Here is a 22,746-nt window from a genome sequence, read left to right as displayed (position 1 = left end):
CTTTCATTCTTTTTAATGGGCATATCTTACTTCAACAAAAACAAACAAAAAAATTAAACAGCAATGAATCGGCGAGCGAGAATCCTCAACTTGATAGACAGCACGCACGGCATCGATAGCGGCTTCGCGTCAAAGCGACTTGAGCTAAATCATCAATATGCCAGGAGAGTGAAAAGCAAAGACCGCACCGGAAGTTATTTTACAGCATGAGGAATTATAAAAAAGCATATTAGAGCTTTGTTACTGGTCCTCCAACAACAAATTAAACAAAATTTCAAAATGCACGCTGTGACTATTGATTTCCATTACAAAAAAAAAAAAAAACCATTGAAAAAGCGTGCTGCACGTCCTTTATAGCAAAACAATTTCACTCCACAACAAACAATCCAAAGGTGTTCAGCACTTATATACATCCAACCTTGCTCGCTATCGATATCCCGTGATTGATCAAGAGTTACGAGTACGTCTCGAACACAATAGCCAGAAATTGAATCTTCACTGGAAATGACTCGCGGAATTTAGTGCTCTCAAGCAATTTGTCCGTAAGTTCATAAACAGACCGGTGAACGGTTAAATACTGTTTGTACGTACACATCAACAAAGACGTGCGGAATTGCTGGAGGTACGTGTGCGAAGGTAGACGAATGGCTGGGATTAAGGGTTGCATTTCAATCAGGTCTCAAAAACAGGGTGTTTTATTTGTTCATTTATTTCTGCAAGTTAAAACAAAATAATTTTTGAGTTTAACATGGAACCCATGACTTGCATCTTTCTTTACCTGTGACTTTCAATTGCCCGATAAACCACCTCAGGTGGGTAGTGTTGCAGAGATTAATGGGTAGTCAGGCAAGTGGAATGGAAAAAAACAACAGAGGGTCACTTGAAGGAAGGAAGGTTGGGAACCTTGAAGTTCAGGTCTCCAAAATTGATATTACGGGGAATCTCAGGCAGATTGATATTCTTTACAGCGGAGACAGCACGAGCAGGAGCAGCAGCCAGGCCAGCCTAAAAGGCAAAGATAGCATCCTGTAGCATAGCATCCTTTGACATGTTAGCATTAGGCATTTCCCTGCTACATTTGCAGCTATCTTATTGTAGTGAGAAAAAATACCTGCCTCCCAAATTCCACCTCTTCCACTGGGCCATCATCCAATCTACAAGTCCTTTATTAATTAAACAGCGGCTTCTGCAGCGGTGCATATTCCGGTCCATTGCTAGTTATAAAATAAATATTCACAGGAAAGTTACAGCTTAATCTCGTCTTCTAAATTAAAGTCCATGATCATACTACCACAATTAATGAGAACCCTGCACTCTTTATGGAGCTTTGGGGCCTATCACAAGTCGTCGAGAGACTATTTTGGGTCGGAACCAATCCTGGACAGGTCGCCATTCCGACACAGGATACTCGACTGCGAGTCCAGGGATTTGCAATTTGTTCATGGTGCCGGCGATAGCTCGCATTCTCTTCGCAAAAGACAACGTGGGATCTTTAACATTCACCAACGAAGGCCGGCAGATGAGACACCCAGTTTAACATCCATTCGAGGAATGGAACACACACATTGATGAATTATCCTGCATGTGAAACATCAGCATGGCAGTTTATAGCTGGGTCGAGGTTCATATCTGATTAAAACATGCGGTGGGTCATATCTTGCCAGTGGGGCTGGAGGTTCTCCATGCCAACTTTAAAACATTGAAAAAATATCACAATGAACCTGAAACTGATTGCAGGAACTTCTCAAACTGATTGCGGATCATGTGGGCAAAACTCAAGTGTTAAGCGATTCAACAGGTCCCGTCATCGTTTTTGCACGATTCGAGACTTTTCAGACAATTATTGGTTCTTCATTTTTTTAATAAAGATGAATAGTTCCCCTTTTAGATGCATTACTCTCAATAAGACCTCACCTCCGATTTCTCCAGCTTGTTTTGTGCCTCAATCTGTGAAACAATCTCATTCATGTTGGTCTCCAGTACCATTCCACCAAGGACCATCTCGTTCAGGATGTACTGTACCTGGAACAACCAGAAACAATATGATGGCATCCAGAGTCTGGGGATGGTTAAAACACCAGGCCTATTTCACACTCGCATCCTCCCCAAATCACACCAGGTGGTTCATATTTCGACATCACCATACAGGTACGTAAAGGTGTTCACATTTTCAGCTCACGAGTCATGAGGGTGAAAGGTCAGGTGGGATACAGTGTATGCACCTTGTCCATGTGGAAAATGAGGTCAAGTTCACACACGTTCTCAAAGCACTTGTCCAGTGTCTCGACAAATACCTGATGGTTTAAGAAAAAATGAGTGTGCGTCAAGATCGACTCAATACACCTCAAGGGCTGAATATATTAAAATACAAAAAAGCCCTTTTTCAAGTCTTCCTGTTTATAAACCAAGCTTTTTCATTTCGTACTTCATACGCTTCTTCAAAATGAAATAATTATTGGTATCAATTTAAACGAGGAACATTAAATTACAGTTCCATAATCCGATGCCACCCTCATTCAACACGTTTACATTAGAAGAGAAGAAATAAATACACATGAAACCATTAATTAGCACAGTTGTTTTTATTTAACAGGGCCGAAGGTTCATGGGGGCTGGCATGATGGCCTCGTGGTACGCACACTTGCCTCAAAGCCATCGAGCTTGGGGTGGAATCTCGAACCAGCTATAAACCAGTTTCAAGGCAGGGTAACTGATCAATGTGGGTGCCATCTCGTCTGGCAGAATTAGTTGGTGTCCTTCGCAAAGACGAGGCGAGCTATCGCCGGCACCCTGAACAAATTACAAAATCCCACCCTAACTACTGCTGGGAAGCAATGGCACACCGCTCAGTATAACCCTTGCCAAGAAGCTGCTTTGGCAAAACGGATGCTCTGTAACAGGGTATGGTACATCAGAAGGTTCATGGACAAGCTGTAACACAAATGACAAACATACAGACACAGAGATAAGACAATAACGGGCTGACTTCAGACTAACAGCTTGGGAAACTGATGCAACTTCCCAGGGCATTCTGTGTATCGGTGATGCCGTCTTTGTGACGTTGCTTTTCTCTCCACATTCATTGTGGCAATGAAGGATAAATTTCCTCCTCCCTCCCTCCCTCCCCCTCAGGGATGCCACCTGAGGGAGTTTGTTCATGCTCTATTCTTGAAATGCTGAGCATTAAATAAGGTAGCAACAAACACCATTTTTAACATCTTTGGTGAGACCCAGCTAAGTGTGGAATCAAACCGACAACTCAGACTCGGTGGACTCTAACCATTATGCAACTGAGTGTGGTCCATCCCATGTGTTTTACAGCAAATGACAGCCCTTATTACAACTTTCACGAGAACGAAGAATAAGAACCACTCCTTTTATGTCTTCCGACACCTATGGCTGCCGAGGCAGTCCTTCCTTGGTAAGAGGCACAATCTTAGACGGAGCGCCACTCCAACACAGGCTACTCGAATGGCTCATTCCTCTGACCTCGGAAGGATGAACAGGCTGAGAATCCACCTGGTGTTATTTTAATGGCACGATGGGGGCTCAAACTCAGGACCTTAAGAGCTTAAGCCAGCCACCTTAACAGTTAAGGCAATGGCTGGTTTATGTAAAAGTACACTTAAATTATTTGACAGCTTCTTAGCAATTCTGGAGCTACGTTACGCGCATTATCAATTTTTAACCAAGGCATAACATCAGCCATTTTAAGAAATCTACAAAGCCATTTTGAGTTTGTATATTTGAAGTGTTTTTGCAAAATTATCTCCCTCCACATGTACTTCCCTTCTTACCAAAGTTACCAAAGAGCTACACAAGCTCGTGCAAGATCAACAAAGTGAAATAAGAAACCTGGATAAGGTCCAGAATGCCAAGCTCGCTCTCGGATGAATCAACGCAGAATACAAAGTACAGCGTGGCATAATGCCGGTAAATCAGCTTGTAGTCCGAGCCACCGATGAGCCTGCAACCAGGAAGTTCAAAGGTGAACAAAACAGGGGCGAGAGAATCAGACCCGCACACAAAACAGTAATAGTTAAACTCACTCATTTAAGGTACGTGGCTACGAGCATAGTCAAAGCTCACAATGTACGACTCGTATAAATTGGCCTTCTTTATTTTTGTTTCATACATCCTCTCTTTAAACAAGACAGTCTCCTACAAATATGACACGCTTACTTTCGGCTATCCCTTTAGTTCATCGTAAGGCAAAAAAAAACATCAAATACCGAAATGGTTTTCAGCTCATTTATTACAATCATCCAGTTTCTGATAAATGCAGGTGTTGTTCAAAGTGCGTCAACCTACGTTCCACCTTCCAAGAAGTTGCACACGTTGTCATCGCGTTTCGATACCAGGTGGAATGTCTCACGAACAATTTGCTGTTGCATTTCTTCACTCTGGGTAAATGAATGGTGGGGAAGGGAGTGAGGGAGAGAGAGGTCACGTTAGTGGGAAATCAATATCGTGACCAAGGAAGATGGAATCATTATCAGATACAGATTAAACTATAAGGTCATACGTCCACCATGCAATGCCTGATCAAAGAGAATATATCAGGCCGAATACATTTTTGAAATATCGTTTCTGGCCCTATCTTTCAATAGTGGGTTTGGGATCCAAGGATCCTGAGTTCAAATCCCCCTCGGTTGTTAAATTTTTACCAGGTGGGGTTGACTCTGCCTGCCATGCTTGTGAGGCCAGATGAGTCATGCAAAATGAGTGCCAGCTTGCTGGAATCCTGTGTCAGAGTGGCAACCCATGCAGGATTCTACCCAGCAGCCAAGGAGACCGCTTAAGCAGCACCAATGCTCTGCACAGAGCATGGTCCCAATGGATGGATAGATTTCAATGGTGAAGAATCACTTAAAAAATTAAATAATACTCGTATCCAGATTCAGATCTTCACCAAAATCGAATCAATTCGTCCTTGCCACACACCCAACGTGTCCACCAAGTTTCATCCGAATCCGTCTACAACTTTTTGAGACATCCTGCACACAAACAAACAGACAGAAATGGTTGAAAACATAACCTCCTTCACCTTCGGTGGCGGAGGTAATTGCGGTGACCGACGTTGCACAAAGTGTCATTCCTAAAAGAAGAAAGGTCTGCGACTACCACATATTATAATGAGCATACTCCAAGGCTGTTGGTGCCAAAAAATAAACCAAGCGGTAACCTTTGCTATCACATGGTGTGCTTACTGCCAATTAGAACAGGGAGGCACTTGATATTAGGAGTAAGGACAATAAGGAGCCTCCAGATGTTTTATAATTTGAAGGGAATAATTGGAGGTGTACATCATAATGATTAGCAAGGGTAGAAACACATCCGATGAAGAAATATTACCGGAACCAAATCCTCAATACGGTCATGAGAGAATCCACTCGGAGCGGAACCTGCTATGGCCATCTAAATCGTGGGTTATTGATAGCAAGTAAATAATCCAAGAAATTAAATTAATATAGCCTGGTGTTGGCTCATTGGTTAGGGTGGTGGCTTGGGATCCTAGGGTCCTGAGTTCAAGCCCCGTCGGCCGCTGAATTAATACACCAGGGGGTTGACTCAGCCTGTCATCCTTCCGAGGTCTGCAAAACGAGTACCAGTTCCAGTGTGTGTACTGGTGCAGGGGCACTGCATCAGCGACACAGTCACGCTTCAAGAAATGATAGCTACCCCGGCAGCTAAGCTGCCATACGACCACTTGACCACAATTAAATTAATTGGAAGGGCGTTGCGGTGGGGGCTGGAGGGCGGAAGCGCAGGTCTGATGGACCAAGTGGCCTCTTCCAATACTCAAATTCTTTGAATGAAATGAGTTCAACTTCTCAGCTTTCCAACATCATTTCAACCACTCTCATGGATTTTTCACCAGCCGATCCCAACTCACCAGATGATGACATAGTGGGAACAGTCAATGGGATAGATGTGGAGTGGATGCCAAACCAATATACCCGTATAAACTGCCAGGTTATGGTGGTGCCTTCTCTGGATCGCTAAAGATCACCATGGAGACACAGAAACAACCACCCCACCCCACCCTACCCTACACCACCCTACCCCACCCCCGAGGTCGATGGTCCACTTCTTGATTGCATGCTCGATCTGCAGCTTTGTCAGACAGACGTTTCAAAGCCCCGGCCTGGTTCCTGTACGACTTGGTTTTGAGGATAAGACTCCGAAAACAACAACCTGTTGTAGCCTCAGCTGGAAATGCTTGGAGTGTAACCACAACTTCATTCTCATGAGATAAATACCCAAGAAGATAGGATTATTTCCTAATGCTTTTGACATCCAGCAAACATATTCCCACAACCAAAGTCCACTATCCAGAGGCAAATGTTCTTTCTTGGTTGATGATATGTTTAATACATGAGCATATTTAAAAACTGTACTGACCCCTTTATATCAAGTACATACTCTATTAGCCACATTAGCAGCTCGGCCAAAGCTCGACCCACTCACATATCGCTGATAAAACTTGGTGAGACGCGGCTTGCCATGATTGTTAAACACCAGGATGGCCTTGATCATGTCGGCCCCCGGGAGAACTACTACTAACCGAGTTGCCCGGAAAACGTCACCACTTTAGTCGTACACTCTCAAGGCTTTACAAGCTGATTCAAGTTTAAGGAATGTTAATTTTTAGAGCCGATGTATATTCTATAATCCGTACAACGATTGCCGTTGTATTTCTCCAACGTATTATTTATGAAGAAGGAGAAGTGGGGAACCAGCTACACCAACAAAACGCGAGCTCCATACCCCCAACGACATGTCGTTGTTATTTCGGGATTCGGGGTCAATGACCGAGAAGATTTTTGCAGGCTGAGCATGAGATATATGTAAAATGAGCCGTCAGTGATATTAAAAAATTAAGATGGAAGGAAAAAAAATCAGGAAAAAAATATAAAAAAAACGACATAAATCCCAAAGGTCAGAAAGTAGGGACTCAGAATGCTGTAATTTGAAAGTACAGACAAACAATCATAGCGCAGGCTTGTCGGGAGATGTTCCACCTTTTACTTTTAGAAATTAAACCGAGATCGAGCATCTGCCACAGCAGTTTCATAGGGATCGTGTGACGGCGAGCCGAGTTTTTAGTGTGCATGCTTGTTATTATGATAGAGATGATTCCATCCAGCATGAGGCAAAAAAAAAAAAAAACTCGAATAAACAGCAACAACAAAAAAACGTCTTTCCTTTCAGAATAATTGCAAAGTTTCGCAACAAATGCGATTTAATAGCAACGATTTAAAAATAAAACGTGTACACCCTTTATGAAACCGCATCCTTTTACACCGGCGCACGACGCAGCGTATCATTAAAACGTGTGACGTCATCGTGCGCTTCCTATAAAAAAGGAGCGTGAGGAAAGGGGGGGCGATAACGGGAAGCGGGTTAACGTGGAATCGAATGTCGACGGAAACATAAAGGGAAATATTAATAAACCGACTTTGGGGATTTAAAGGAGAGAAAATTGTCGGCGAGGCGGCTCAAAGTTACGGATTGAGTGTGTCTCCTCACAGGGAATCCGTATCCAGGACCAGGGTTGTGTTCTGCACCACAGGAGGGGAAAAGGAGAACCTCGGGTGGGTATAAGTAGAGGAGGGGGCGGGGAGTCGAGTTGGGATTGTTGATAAGAGCGGGAGGAGGCACCGAAGGGTCTCACACCGGCCGGTCGACCATGCGTGGTTCACGTTGAGCGTCACAAGTCCATCGCGGGGGTCTCGGGGACCATGATCTGGCGAAGCGGGCTGTTTTTACTCCTCTACGTGCTCTTCCGGCTGCCTGGATCCATCTTGGGTTTCCGGGTGTTCACGAACACATGGGCGGCTCGAGTGGTCGGAGGCTCGCCCGAGGCGGAGAGGTTGGCCCATAAGCACGGCTTCACCTATCTCGGACAGGTGGGTCTGTGGTGGTGGTTCCTTTCGGCTCGTGGTGACGACCCAGTTCTGGATTTGGTGACGATACGTGGTGCTTGAACGTGGTTACACGTCCTCCGGGACCAGATAACAATGACCGAATGTCATGGACACCGGTGATGTGTTTGTGTTGGCTGTTCCACGTCGGTTTGGGTCTGATGAACGTGGAATGTTTAATTATTTATTTATTTCATCATGTCCACGTGTTGCTTGCCCCGTGGTGATCGGTGATATGCTGTAGCCTGGTGTTGGCTCGGTGGTTAGGGTGGTCGCTTGGGATCCTAGGGTCCTGAGTTCAAGCCTCGTCGGCCGCTGAATTAATACACCAGGGGGTTGACTCAGCCTGTCATCCTTCCGAGGTCGGCGAAATGGGTACCAGTTTCAGTGTGTGTACCGGTAGAGGGGCACTGCATCAGTGACAGTCGCGCTTCAAGAAATGATAGCTGCCATACGACCACCACCAGTGATTAGCTGCAGGTCCTGTCTGTCAGAACCCTGTGAAGTACACACGATTGGCACCACGTGGGTTCATAATTGTTATAACTCATCCAGTTGATAATGCTTTGTATAAGAGTTGTACTGTTGTGGGGCCGGGTCTCAGCGGCGAGCACGACCGCTAGGGGGAGCAGTAGAGTCGTCTCCGCCGAACACCCGGAATTTAGGTCGTACCTTTCAGATAAATCCGAAAACTCACAGGTCCCTTATCGAACCGAAGATCGCCAATAGGTCGACCACGTGGGATAGAGTCAATTGCCAATTTCAATATACCTAAATACCCACGCAGTCTAACTACCGAGGAATCACACCCTCGGCCGACTGTGTCCGATCCGAGTCGCAGGTAACTGCTTGGATCCGGCGTAACCGAGCGGAGTTACCAGAGCCGTGCCAGACCAAATGAACAATTTGCTGCTTCACTATTTCCCAACACGCACCGTGCTAAGCCAATGAAAAACGCAGAAACGAGCTGGTACATTCAACAAAAAAGGGAATTCATTTACAACAATAATTGGGGAACGAGGGGAGCACGTAAGGGCAGAGTTATCCGACTATAGCAAGGGAAATGATTTACAAGGAACACAGGCACTTAACAGTTCTACTGATAGACGGACACACACACACACGCACACACAGATACCCCGGAATGGACCCCGTCGGGTCTTTATTGAAGGCTTCCAGCTCGAGGAAAGGGTGAGCTGGAGACCAGAGCTATCTTGGACCTGTCCACCTCGTGTGGTCTTCGACATTCTGGATCGGCAGGACTCAAACCCGCAGCAACGATGCCAGTCCAAGTACCAGGGACGGAGAATGAAGGAAGGGCGCCAACCAGCGCAAGCGCGGATAAGGTAGCGAGCGCCAGCAGGCAAGGCCAGGCGATCGGGACGATATGGCAGACAAACCCCAACTCCAACTGCCTCCAGTCGGATCGCGCCAAACAATTATTCACTCCCTGTCTAGGGGGGAGGGGACTCCCTCTCGTGACACGCCCCCCCTCTTACCTGACGGTTTTGGCGCGCGATCCGCTCGTTGCCCCTGTGATTGGTCAAAAGGGTGCCAAGTCCGCTGATTGGACTGGAGGCGTGGCGGGCATCACGGCCGACCGCTCCTCAAACAGGAAGATGAGTAATATTGCCCTGCGTTTGCTCCCATTGGCCAAACGATGGCAAACTCGCTCATATCTCTCTGATTGGTCGAGAGAGACGCCAAGTCCTTCATTGAACTCCGCCCACCGCGAGCGTGATGGCGTCAGGGTGGAGCGAAGGTGTTGTTGTAGTTAAAAATGTAAAAGAAAACCCTGACTATCAAAATAACTCCGCAGTGCACAAACATTCAATCACCCATGAGACACAGGGGATGGATCCTAACTATACACATATACTTAACGAAATAACTGAGCTACGGGGACCTGTCTGTTGTGTGCTCATGGCTGCCAGATGCGTAACACTACTACAAAGGTAGGAAACGGCATGAGGTATAAGCAATACAGCAGAACCCAGGTTCATAAGGAGGTATGATCATAGCATCAAAGGCTCGATGTGAATAGGGTTACTTTTAATTACAGGTAGGTTGGTAAAGGTTGTGTAACTGTAAATTTCCCTTGTAATTGGGAGCATAGTTTATCGTTTCTACAAGCTCTTCTCGGGTGTATTGAGATGTATGATCGGTGACCCCTTTAAAACACAACCCACCCTCCCTTGGTTAAGAAAATCTTTGATAACCTTGGCATCTGATGGAGCTGTTTTGCCTACATTGTAGGTGTGGGTGTTTGTTTTGAGAAACGGTGAATTCCTGAAACGAGAATTTTAACATCGATCAAAAATTGTGTGCTGGTGACACAAAACCACACGATTAATTTGATCCTGGATGGTTTTGGTTTAAATGGTATGCAGGAGGATAAAGAGATGTTCTGTTTCTTTCCTCCCGCCCGTCCTCATCGACTCCAAATTGTTTGCATTAAGACTTTGGGTGTCTGAGCATGAGTGTATATTCACATTCCTCTCATTGTGTAAATATTGTTACGGCCTGGGGTTTGAGGTTCACTACGTGGGGAAGCATTCGAGTTCCTCCCGAACTGGTCCTGACGCCACCAGTCGTGGATAACTCCATGGCCTGGTGGATTGTTGAGCAACCATGAACGCCGCTTGGCACTGCCTACCCTGGCAGGGTGTCACAAGTGAGTGTTCGCTGGCTAATGAGCAAATCGCATGTGGTAAGAGTTCCTGGCTAACACTACGCATGGACGATGTTGGATCGATGGAGGAAAGGATGCTACTGTTATGGTTGTCGAGTTAGATGGAGGAATTTAATAGGAAAGTTAGGATTGTATCAAGTTGTTTGGTCCGTGGACGTGAAGGAGACATCTCAATGTAATTAAGTAGGGAAATTGTGAGCTTAAGCATTACGTGTCACGATATGGCCAGGGGGGGGGGGCTTCAGTATTAGACAGGGATTAAGAATAAGTTCCCCCAGTATGTGATTGCCCCCCTGTAACTTATTCCTACATTTTTTTTGCATTTACAAGCGAGCCATTTAACCTGGACCACCAGCTCCGTGACACAACGAACAGGGTACATAAGCAAATTTTTTTTTCAAAATTGTGAGGAAATCAGTCAAAATCCATTTTCCTGTTGTGATTCTCTGCAGATGACTTTAGTAGGACCTGTTACCAACTACAGTATGAGGGTACCACTTTCGTATACTATCGTTCTAACTGTAGCATTTTTGCCTTGGAAAAAGTCTGTGGCATAACAAGCAAGGGATTTAATACAGCAATATTTGTGCATGCCTGGTGTTGGCTTAATGGTTTGGGTCCTGAGTTCAAATCCTGCTCGGCTGTTGAATTAATACCAGATGGGGTTGACTCGCCCTGTCATCCTTCCAAGGTCAGCAAAGTGAGTACCAGCTTGCTGGGATGATTGAGCCATTCGAGTATCCTGTGTCGGAGTGGCGACCCCTCCAGGATTGTGCCCAGGAGACTGCTTTGGCAGCACCGAAGCTCTGTTCAGAGTATGGTCCCAATGGATGGATGGAATATTTGTACATTGAGGCATTTGATGACTTCTTTACCAGGCACGATCAATGATCCAATTCAAACCCAGTTGCTGAAGGGAGTGAGTGGGGGGTGGGTAGGGGGAAACTGGGTGTCTATGGTGTGTGGCTGGACGGAGCTATGGTGAGGTGCAGGTGAAGTGAAGAGGAAGGTGTAAAGATGTGGATCAAGGGGAATTGGAAACTCAACAAAACTTGAGAAGATGCTCCTCAAGTGAAGTGGAAGTATATCTGTACATGTAAATGCGAAGATTTGTTGAAACTGCACCTGGTCTGTCATCTGGTTTCCCCGCTTGTTGGCTCTGTTCCGCTCACCACACCATGACCCCAAGAATGTGCTCAAGAGAACCAAGCCCTTCTTTATAATCCCTAAGTGGGTGTGGTGCTTGTGAGTGGATCAGGTGGAGTGATGGGTGTTTTCCAGTGCCCTCAGTTGTGTATGGACAATTACCCTGGCCCGAGCTCTGCCCATGCAAAGATTTGGCAGTGGAAATGGCCTCAGTCGCTCTGCGTTTGACCACGTGATCCATCTCCGAGATTAACGTGGTGTCGGGGTATTCGGTTGCGCTCTTCGCTCATGAACATGCACTGGACATCCAATGAGGGTTGTAATTGAGCGGAGCGCTATGGCCGCATGACATTGACCGGAATCTCGTGCATGCTCGTGCCCCAAGTTAGACGCAAGAGTGCCCAGACCTGGGTGTCTACCGTGGTACTTCGGGCTCCCCCGTCTCCTGCCGATCCAGAGGGAGGTGGTGAACGTCTGGCGGTGGTGTAACTTGGTTGTAGTGTGGTGATTTGTGATGGTCGTTGGTCATTTGTTGTGGCTGTTGATGGCGAAGGTAAACGAGCTTGGGTTGTGGTGTGATGGTGTGTTTTTATTTGTTTATTTTAATATATAAATGTGTTGTGTATGAAATGCCTCAATGTTGGGGTTTGAGTCTGAAGTCTGAGGTGTGATGTCTGGTATCATGGCATGCAATTTGAATGTGAAATGACTCGCCCCTGTTGCTATGGTCCTTGAATGTGTGAAGGAAGGAGAGGTTCGTGTGGGCAGCAAAGCAAAATAATGTAAAGAAAAAAATGCTACCTAAAACCCTCGCAATACATATTGTCCCATCAACCCACTACACATAAGAGAAGGGTTTGTCTAAAGCTAATACTAATGAAATAACTCTTGGGAACTGCTATATGTTGTGTCGATGCCTCGGGGAAGTGCCAATTTCGCAGAACCGCAACAAATATATGCAGTTGAGGCTTCTCAAGTCTGCTCTCAGGCCGAACTCAGATGACATTGATCCTCAGCTTCCAGTCCTCTCGATCAAGAATTGCTGTGTACAGTTCCTCTGTCTCCAGGCCTGCATTCTTCTTCAACATGATTTAGTTGAGTGGGTCTGCCCATGTGTTTAGGTTTCCAGAGTATATAATTGGGAACCAGTTTGTTTGACTTTTCTACTTTTTCTTCATTCTATTTGGGACTGTTCTCGTTGGTCCAAGTTGGAGTTGAGGCTCATGGAAGAGCAGAACAATACTTGATATGTATGACTGCTTACATACAGCATGAGAGGCTATTGGGAACACGTGGTCATTGGATTGAAAGGTGGACCTCGAGAGGATGGTTTTCACAACAAAGATTGTGGATTTATAGGGAGATATTCGATGGTGGTGAGCTGCAACTTTGCAGTCACAAAGGGAGCAATACGATTAGACTGGCAGAGTGAGGTGATTTATTTTATTTTTTTATTTTTTCAAGTGAGAGGGACAAAATTGGGGAAGCCAACAAGTGAGTCTGTACTTTCGAAGGGTGATAAAGGGGGTCGCTATATAAATGCAATTTATTTATTTATTTTCATTTTTTTTGGAAAGACTCAGGCCAGGGCTCACAAGACAAGCTGTGATGCAATAGAAAAATGGGGGCAGTGACTCATCTCGGAGATTTCATTAAAAACTCAACCTTGTCACGTTGCTTTTAAAATTCAATTGTCACTTCATAGCTTGAGGCACTATATGAATATTACCGCTGTATTCGATGTTGAGGACAACTTCAAGTTACAAGTTTTACCCTAACTTGTTCACCATCAGAAACTGTTATCAGTCTATCTCGATGCAGCTGTGGAATTGGGCCAAGCAGTCTTGGAGAGCTGAATTGGAGGCTCAAAACTTGCAGGTCTTGATTTATTTATTTTTTTTAATCAGGAATAAGCTGGTTGGAAGGGCTGCTGCACAAACTAAAAATGCAATTTACAAAATTGATGGTGATGCCATCGCATACGGGTTGCGCCTTTCCCACTGCACGAGCCTTGGACCAAAATGATCTGTACTAAAGTGGCCTTTATCTCGTGTGCACCTTTAGAAAGAGAAAAGTCGGTGTTGAGTAACGGTCGAGCACTCATTTTTGAGTCTCGATGGGCTTGATTCCTGATTAGACTATAAACTGTTGGATTTCTACTTTGCAGGAGCCCTAGGCTTTCATCTCAAAGTGCACCGTCCCTCAGATGGATGTTTATCTGGATGTATTGTCTGCTAGCCTTAGTTTGTGAACGTTTAAACATCCCATGGTGTATTTTGTGGAGTAGGCGAGTTGTCTTGTGCACTCTGGAAAGAAAAAAAAAGAATAAAAAAAAAAACACGTTTCAATTCTTGCCCAAATTGGCTCCAGTTCCATGTCAGGCCTGCCCAGCTGGTTCGTGAAAGACTTGGACCAAGAAGGTGGGAATTATTGACATTGCATATTTCATAGTATCTGTTAAGAAAGAAGAACATGAGCACAATCAAAGCTAAGTTCTATCATTTTAATCTTTTTAAGGTTTTGTTGATTTATGTCTTTTTATTGTTCAAGTTATTTGAAGTATAAAAGCTACAGTCCAACTGTGATGCCCACAAAATTACAGGGTGTCTCAATAAAATGTATCCAGACTTTTAATATCAAAAACTATACCATGTTGTCGTTCTGCACTTGAACACCTGACTGAAGATGTGCAATCATTCCATTACACACCAACGCCATTGGTTAAGTAATGGTGATGCTCAACATCGTGTGTGCGTGTGCGTGTATGTGCATGCAGATGCATAAACGAGGAATGAGTAAGCAGTGTAAGCTCTTTATGTGCAGGCCAAGCTCTGCCCTGCTCCTCGGCTAAGGGAGCGAGCCAGCTTGTTGCCAGCCAATGTTGTGATACACATTAGAATTTTTTTCTGTAATCTATCATGGCTTTTAGTTCCGTCTAACATTTCATTTTTTGTAGCCTAACTGAAAATTGCGCGTGCGCTGTTTGTTTAAACTTTTGAAAATGTCAGAAAATGGTGTTATTGAGAAAGAAAAGTAAATGTATAAAACTTGGCAACAGCAGTGAGTGACATGCACAGCATGAGGCTTCCTGTACTGCTGACAACTTGAATTAAGAAATGCAATCGTATGCAGGCAAGGATCAAAGTGAATGAGAATTAAAATTGTGAAATAAATGGGGATAGAAGGAAAATCCCATTGTCCTTCAGAAGGTTTGTTTATTTAATTATTTGTTTATTTCTTTGTGTACATGGTCGAGGCTTATGGAAGACCGAGAGCAGAATGGAAAGGAGGAAACACTAACAGCAGAGTATGTGAGAGTGAGTGAGGGAGAGAAGGACACATGGGGGTGAACAAGCCAAATGACACGCAGCGTTGGGATTTGTCGATCATCCCATAATGTCCTCGTTCACATTAACCATGCTATTGTACGCCGCTCCTTTCCAATTCCATATCCAGGCAATCCATGATTTCATCACCGTCACCAAAGGAAGGGAGTACTCAGTTTTCACTCTGTTTGTTTTCTTGTTTATCCGGGCGATATCTCGGCTATCCTTTGAGCTCGAGCTGAAATTTGGGGATCAAAGTGAACAAGTGCCTTGGGAAAAATCTGTATTTTATTTTTTGATTAATCTGTTAATTCATTGATTCGTTACTTGACTATCGATTTATTCCTCATTTATTTTCTTTCTCATCTGTGCAATATCTCGGGCACCTTTTGAGCTCGGAAGCTGATATTTGGACATGCCAGTGAACAAGTGATTTGGCTACAAAGGGTCATTTTGATTTACTGATGAATCAATTGCATGATTTCATTTTTCGTTTGATTACTTGAGTTTCAAAAAGTTGGATTCAGATGAAACTGTGGTGGTTTAGGTGTGCCATGAGGCAAATTGTTGAGAAATCGATTATTTTAATTATGCAATTGATCAATCGATTGTGCACTGCTGCCTCCCAATTCCATCTCCATGTGCTGCATGGTGCCATCCCCAAGCACCGGCAATGTTGGGCGTTGGATTTATTTATTTATTTGGCATGGGGGCGGTGTACCTTGTACCTTCACTTGTTTTGCTTTCTTTGCCCAGGCGATATGTCGGCCATCCTAGGAGCTAAGAAACTGAAATTTGGGAGCACGAGTGAAGATGTGATTTGGCAAAAACATTTTTTTATTATTCAATTAATTACTTCATTCTTCTTCTTCCTCTTTCGGCTTGCTCCCGTTAGGGGTCGCCACAGCGGACCAACCGTCTCCATTTCGCTCTATCCTCCACATCTTCCATTGACACTCCAACCATCCGCATGTCTGCCCTCACCGCATCCATGAACCTCTTCTTTGGCCTTCCTCTTCTCCTCCTGCCTGGCGGCTCCATCTTCAACATCCTTCTCCCGATATACTCCGTTTCCCTCCTGTGCACATGTCCAAACCATCTCAATCTCGCCTCTCTCACTTTATCTCCAAACCGTCCTACCTGCGCTGTCCCTCTAATATACTCATTTCTTATCCTATCCATCCTCGTCACTCCCAACGAGAATCGCAGCATCTTTAGCTCTGCCACCTCCAGCTCCGCTTCCTGTCTTTTCGTTAGTGCCACCACCTCCAAACCATACAGCATAGCTGGTCTCACTACCATCTTATATACTTTCCCCTTCACTCTTGCAGCTACCCTTCTGTCACAAATCACTCCTGCAACTCTTCTCCACCCACTCCATCCTGCCTGCACTCTCTTTCACTTCTCTCCCACACTCTCCGTTACTTTGGACAGTTGATCCCAAGTATTTAAACCAATCCACCTTCCCCACCTCAACTCCTTGCAACCACACCATATTACCACCCTCCCTCTCATTTCCGCACATGTACTCCGTCTTACTCCTACTGACTAACATTCCCCTTCTCTCCAGTGCATACCTCCACCTCTCAAGGCTCGATTCAGCCTGCTCCCTACTCTCCCTACAGATCATGATGTCATCCGCGAACATCATAGTCCATGGAGACTCCAGTCTGATCTCGTCCGTCAACCTGTCCATCACCATTGCAAACAGGAAAGGGCTCAGTCGATCCTTGGTGCAATCCCACTTTAACCTTAAACCGGTCCGTCATTCCTACCGCACACCTCACCGCTGTCACACTGTCCTCATACATATCCTGCACGATCCTCACATACTTCTCCACCACTCCCGACTTCCTCATACAATGCCACAACTCCTCTCTTGGCACCCTATCATAAGCTTTCTCTAAATCCACAAACACACAATGTAACTCCTTCTGGCCTTCCCTATACTTCTCCATCAACATTCTCAAAGCAAACATCGCATCAGTGGTGCTCTTTCCTGGCATAAACCCATATTGCTGCTCACAGATCGTCACCTCTCCTCTCAACCAAGCTTCCACTACTCTTTCCCACAACTTCATGGTGTGGCTTAACAACTTTATCCCTCTGTAATTTCCACAGCTCTGCACATCACCCTTATTCTTGAAAATCGGAACCAGTACACTTAATCTCCACTCCTCCGGCATCCTCTCACTTTCCAAGACTTTATTAAACAATCTGGTTAACAACCCCACTGCCATCTCTCCGAAGCACTTCCAAGCCTCCACTGGTATACCATCTGGGCCAACCACCTTTCCACTTTTCATCTTCTTCATAGCAGTCCTCACTTCATGCTTACTGATCCACCCCACTTCCAGATTCACTATCTCCACCTCTTCCAACCTTCTCTCTCTCTCATTTTCTTCATTCATCAGCTCCTCAAAGTACTCCATCCACCTTCTCAACACACTCTCCTCGCTCGTCAGCACATTCCCATTTGCGTCCTTTATCACCCTAACCTGCAGCACATCCTTCCCAGCTCGGTCCCTCTGTCTTGCCAATCGGTATAAATCCTTTTCCCCTTCTTTTGTATCCAACTTCTCATACAGCTCGTCATATGCCTTTTCCTTGGCCTTTGCCACCTCTCTTTTTGCTTTTCGACGCCACTCCTTGTACTCCTGCCTACTTTCTTCATCTCTCTGACTATCCCACTTCTTTTTCGCCAACCCCTTCTTCCTTATACTTTCCTGTACTTCCTCATTCCACCACCAAGTCTCCTTATCTTCCTTCCTCTGTCCAAATGTCACACCAAGTACCTTCCTTGCTATCTCCCTCACAACTTCTGCTGTCATTGCCCAATCATCCCACCCATCTTTACCACCATCCAACGCCTGTCTCACCTCCTCCCTAAATTTCACGCAACAGTCTTCCTCCTTCAGCTTCCACCATCTGGTCCTTGGTTCAGCCCTCACTCTCTTCCTCAACCTCACCTCTAAAGTCATCCTACAGACCACCAATCGATGCTGTCGAGCTACACTCTCCCCTGCCACAACCTTAGTCACTAATCTCTTTCAGGTTGCATCTCCTACTTAAGATGTAATCCACCTGTGTGCACTTTCCTCCACTCTTGTATGTCACCCTGTGTTCCTCCTTCTTCTTGAAATACGTGTTTACCACTGCCATTTCCATTCTTTTTGCAAACTCTACCACCATTTGCCCTTCCACATTTCTCTTGTTGAGACTGTACCTCCCCATCACCTCCTCATCCTCTTTATTCCCTTCCCCAACATGTCCATTGAAATCTGCTCCAATCACCACTCTTTCATCCTTGGATACACTCTCCACCACTTCATCTAACTCACTCCAGAAATCTTCTTTATATTCCATCTCACACCCCATATGTGGGGCATATGCACTGATGACATTCATCATCACCCCTTCAATTTCAAACTGCACACTCATCACTCGGTCAGACACTCTCCTCACCTCCAATACCCTCTTGACATAATCTTCCTTCAGGATTACCCCAACACCATTTCTCCTCCCATCCACACCATGGTAGAACAGTTTGAAACCACCTCCAATGCTCCTCGCCTTACTCCCCATCCACTTGGTCTCTTGTACACACAGTATGTCCACCTTTCTTCTCTCCATCATATCAGCCAACTCTCGCCCTTTGCCAGTCATCGTCCCAGCATTCAGAGTTCCAACTCTCACCTCCACACTTCTACCCTTCCCCCTCTCCCACTGCCTCCGGACTCGCCTTCCCCGTCTCCTTCTCCTCCTTCGCCCAGCAGTAGCACAATTTCCACTGGTACCCTGCTGACCACCGGTACCGGTGGCGGTCGTTGGTAACCCGGGCCTCGACCGATCCGGTATGGAAATTCGTTTTGTTGTCCGCATAATGATTTGGCATAGGTTTTTATGCCGGATGTCCTTCCTGACGCAACCCTGGTCGCCTCTTACGACACACAGGGATATGGTACACCTATTCTAACCGGGGCATAATTAATTACTTCATTATTGTTGATTTATTAATTACATGTTTTGTTTCACATCTGGGCAATATCTCGGGCACATTTTTGAGCTCGGAAGCTGATATTTGAACACGACGGTGAACAAGTGATTTGGCTCTCCAGGGTATTTTTGATTTATTGATCGATTAATTATTCATTTTTTTTCGATGAATTACTTGATTTAAAAAAAAAAGTTAGATTTAGTTGAAACGGTGGTGGTTTTGGCATGCAATTGATTAATTATTTTACGATTATTATTTATTTATTTTAATTATGCAACTAATCAATTATTGTACACCACTCCTTCGCTCCTTCCCAATTCCCTCTCAATGTGCTGCATGGCGGCATCGCTGGGTGCCGAAGGTGCCCCGGCAATGTCGTGTGCTGGAAGATTTATTAATTTGGCATGGGGGCAGTGTACTTTGAATCTCTACTTGTTTCTCTTCTCTCCCGATTGAACCGCCTGTCTCACGGAGGCGGTTCAATCGCCCTCTTCATTCCAGGGTTTCAAGCAAGCGGTGCACCATCTCAAGTCACCCCCCTCCACCCCAACCCTCCCCCCCCATCCTGACCCATGGTCTTTGCTCCACCTATGAACCCCAACTAATCCAACCCTCTTACTTGCAGGTTATTTTGTTTCTTTACTCTTTATCTGTTTGTTAACCTCCGCCATCGAAGATGGATGGAGGTTACTGTTTTCACCCCTTTTTGTTTGTTTGTTTGTTTGTGAACAGTATTACGGAAAAACTCCAACGGATTTCGACGAAACATGGTGGAGGGGTTAGGTCTGGTCCAAGGATCATGGCATTAGATTTTGGACTTGGTCCAAAATGCAATATGGCCGCGATGGCGGCCAATTAGAAAAAAATATTTGAATTTTTTTTTTTTGCATTTCTACATGTTTTAAGTGATTTCCACCCCCCCCCCCAAAAAAAAAAATTTAGAGAAAAAAATTTTTGCAACTTTTTTTTTCAACAAAATTTCGATTTCTTTTTTTTGCATTTCTACATGTTTTAAGTGATTTCCAACCCCCCCCCCCCCAAAAAAAAAAATTGTTAGAGAAAAAAAAAATTTGCAATTTTTTTTTTTTGCATTTCTACATGTTATAAGTGATTTCCAACAAAAAAAACATGCCAAAATTATAATTGCGGCTGATTTTGGAACTTCAGGTGGATATACCCACGTAAAATCAATTTATGTCTCAAGGAATCTAGTCATGACGATTGAATTGAGTATGTAAAAGGTAAAGTTGCAAACTATAACTCTGAGCACTGTTGACGTCAAATTGAATGAATAGGATATCAGGTTCACTTGAGTGACCTAGCAGTATTGGCGGCAGAGGTTTTGCACTCTACCGAGTGCTCCCCCTCTAGTTATTTCCTTTGCTTGTTTGTGTGCACCCACTGCCCCACTGTCACCAAGATGCCTTTTAACCTCTTGTCGCCACACTCTTCCATTTGCCTTGACTTATGGACTTGGTAAGACCAATTGATTAGTTCTGTGGACTGTCTGTCCAAATGAATATTAGTTTTAACAGTGTTTTTTGCAATATGAAGAAGTGTACTTTATACACCTTGTTTTGAGCAAACCTTGTACCAAACATGCAGGATCAGGAAATCACTCCACCGGAATGATTAGCTCCTTGTTTGCATTTGTTCCAAATGATACTGGCACTGTGCATGCCATACATTGTGCAATGTACATTTATTTGTTCGATGTTTTGTTTTATTTTTTTTTAATTTCTTTTTGCTTCGAGTTTCAAAAGTGACAGATAACGAGCGTATCTTGTTGGTTTATTGAAGATAAATGTGCTGCCGAAGCTCGAACAGTTGGCAAACCCTATAAAGGCCAGAACAGGTCGAGGATATCAGGCTGGCGGAGTGCGGTGTTTTGCCACGTGGCATACCTCCATTGTTCCAGCAGATGTGGGAAGATTATAATGGATTCTTTCGTTTGGCTTTTGTGTTTGCACAACAATGGAATTTTTTGGGGGGTTATTTATTTATTTTTAATTTTTTCCCCGTGTTACACCCATCCTTTCACCCCCTCACTCTTCCTCAGCAAATTTTTATTATGCATCTGTTGACAAAGTCTTGTTTTCGGGTTGTCCATCCAGTGAAAACAACTAAATGGATCCAAATCAAACTTGGAACAAGAATGTGTAATTATTTAAAGATATACTGATTACATTATGTGGTCTCGGTCAAAGGTCCTGTTCAGTAAAAATTATTTTACCCCTCTAACTTGTGAACCAGTGATGGGATTTTGACCAAACTTGGTATCACTATATATTACGAGCAAATACAACCCATCACTTCACTGACTGGAATATTGAGTCGGGGTGAGGGGGGGTGGGTTTGGAGAAGAGAGGAGGGGGGCGGGGGGGGGGGTGGGGAGTTGGGAGGGGTGTAAAAGCGTGGAAAGGGAGGTGGGTGGGAAGAGCAACATTTTGCTAAACGTTGCTATACACTCCGGGATGGGGGAGGAGGGGGGTGGGTGGGAAATGAGTCAAGCATGAGTGTCGGGGGGGGGGGGAAAAGGAAGGCAGCATGAGGTTGAGACAATGCGATGAGGGGAGGAAGAGTGATAAAACATGCCCAAACAGCAACGTTATATTTTATCCGCTGGGTTCAATTTAAAAGCCATGCCATCTTCCTGGCAAAAGGCCTGCATGCATGCTCACATTCAGTGACCTTTGCACCCCTCTGGTTGGCTCAATCTGAATCTGATTTGCACATATTACACGCTGGAGAAGCCGTTTTAAATTCAAAACTTAATAGAGTGAGAGTGGTTGGAGGAGGTAGGAAAGGGGGTGGGTGGTGGGGGGGGAGGGGGAGCAATGCATTAAATATTGCTGAAGGAGGAGGGGTGGTGTGGTCATACAGGATTGAACAAAATGGGGCATGTTTATAAACAGCATGTTAATACAGCATGCAGAGACTGCCTGGAGATGTCCACGGGGGTAGAGAGTGGAGGAGTTAGTTGTGTGGGGAAAGAAATGTTGTGAGGAGAGAAAGCAGCATGAAGGGGAGGGTGATAAAACGCACCCAAATAGCAACCTTTTCTTTAACCAATGGGTTCTATATCAAACCATGTTGTCTACCTGGCAAATGCATGTGACCTTTGTACCCATCTGGTCGGCTTACTCCGAATCTGATTCATACATGCTACACTCTAGGGAATCCATTTTAAATTCAAAACTTGAGGGAGAGCGAGGATTCCGGCAGATGTGACGTCCAATTTAATGTCCCTCTGAGACTGCACACACTGTTGCATCACCCTGCCTTGTGAAACAATGGGATGCATCCTTTAGTTGATTCTTCTTTCTCGTTTCCCAAACTCTACTGAAAAGACCAGTCAATCCTCTACAGCAGTGTTTCTCAACCTTTTTACCCTTGTGGAACCCTTGAAATAGTTTCATGTCTCAGGGAACCCCTGCATAAAAATTATTATATACCATTATTAATATCTAGCTCTTTTATATTTTTATCGTAGTTCACGTGATAAATATAATATTTTTTTTCGGATACCTGGTTTAAGGAAAAAATGACCCCCTTTTTGTCAAATTTATTGGCAATGAGACGGACCACATCATCATTGGTGACGTCATCACGTACAGGCCGTGTGCCGTGTTCAATGACGAGTTGTTATTCCGGGCG

At 44.8% G+C, this 22,746-nt stretch overlaps 2 protein-coding genes across 3 annotated transcripts in view; one reads left to right on the top strand and one right to left on the bottom strand.

Moving 5' to 3' along the window:
• Nucleotides 1–691: 691 nt before the first annotated feature.
• On the bottom strand, nt 692–6,629 carry LOC147021481 (AP-3 complex subunit sigma-2). Its single transcript, XM_085891423.1, has 6 exons — nt 6,472–6,629; nt 4,312–4,403; nt 3,856–3,967; nt 2,223–2,294; nt 1,915–2,022; nt 692–1,005 (listed from the first exon to the last, which is right to left on the bottom strand). The coding sequence occupies exons 1-6, from the start codon at nt 6,538–6,540 to the stop codon at nt 877–879; spliced, it is 582 nt and encodes a 193-aa protein (XP_085747549.1). The 5' UTR covers nt 6,541–6,629; the 3' UTR covers nt 692–876.
• Nucleotides 6,630–7,608: 979 nt separating this feature from the next.
• The window catches only part of FURIN (furin, paired basic amino acid cleaving enzyme), a 99,971-nt gene continuing 84,833 nt past the window's right edge, over nt 7,609–22,746 (top strand). For both annotated transcript variants that reach the window (XM_085891433.1, XM_085891432.1), the window contains exon 1: nt 7,609–7,913. In XM_085891433.1, the coding sequence (XP_085747559.1) occupies nt 7,746–7,913 (168 nt within the window). In that variant the 5' untranslated portion in view covers nt 7,609–7,745. The remainder of the gene's footprint in view (nt 7,914–22,746) is intronic.

This window comes from Eptatretus burgeri, chromosome 8, assembly GCF_056783735.1.
Source record: "Eptatretus burgeri isolate ZD-2024b chromosome 8, Ebu_testis_v1, whole genome shotgun sequence".
Lineage (NCBI taxonomy): Eukaryota > Metazoa > Chordata > Myxini > Myxiniformes > Myxinidae > Eptatretus > Eptatretus burgeri.
The sequence above is the reverse complement of the archived record's forward strand: the minus strand, read 5'-3'. Positions and strand labels throughout refer to the sequence as shown.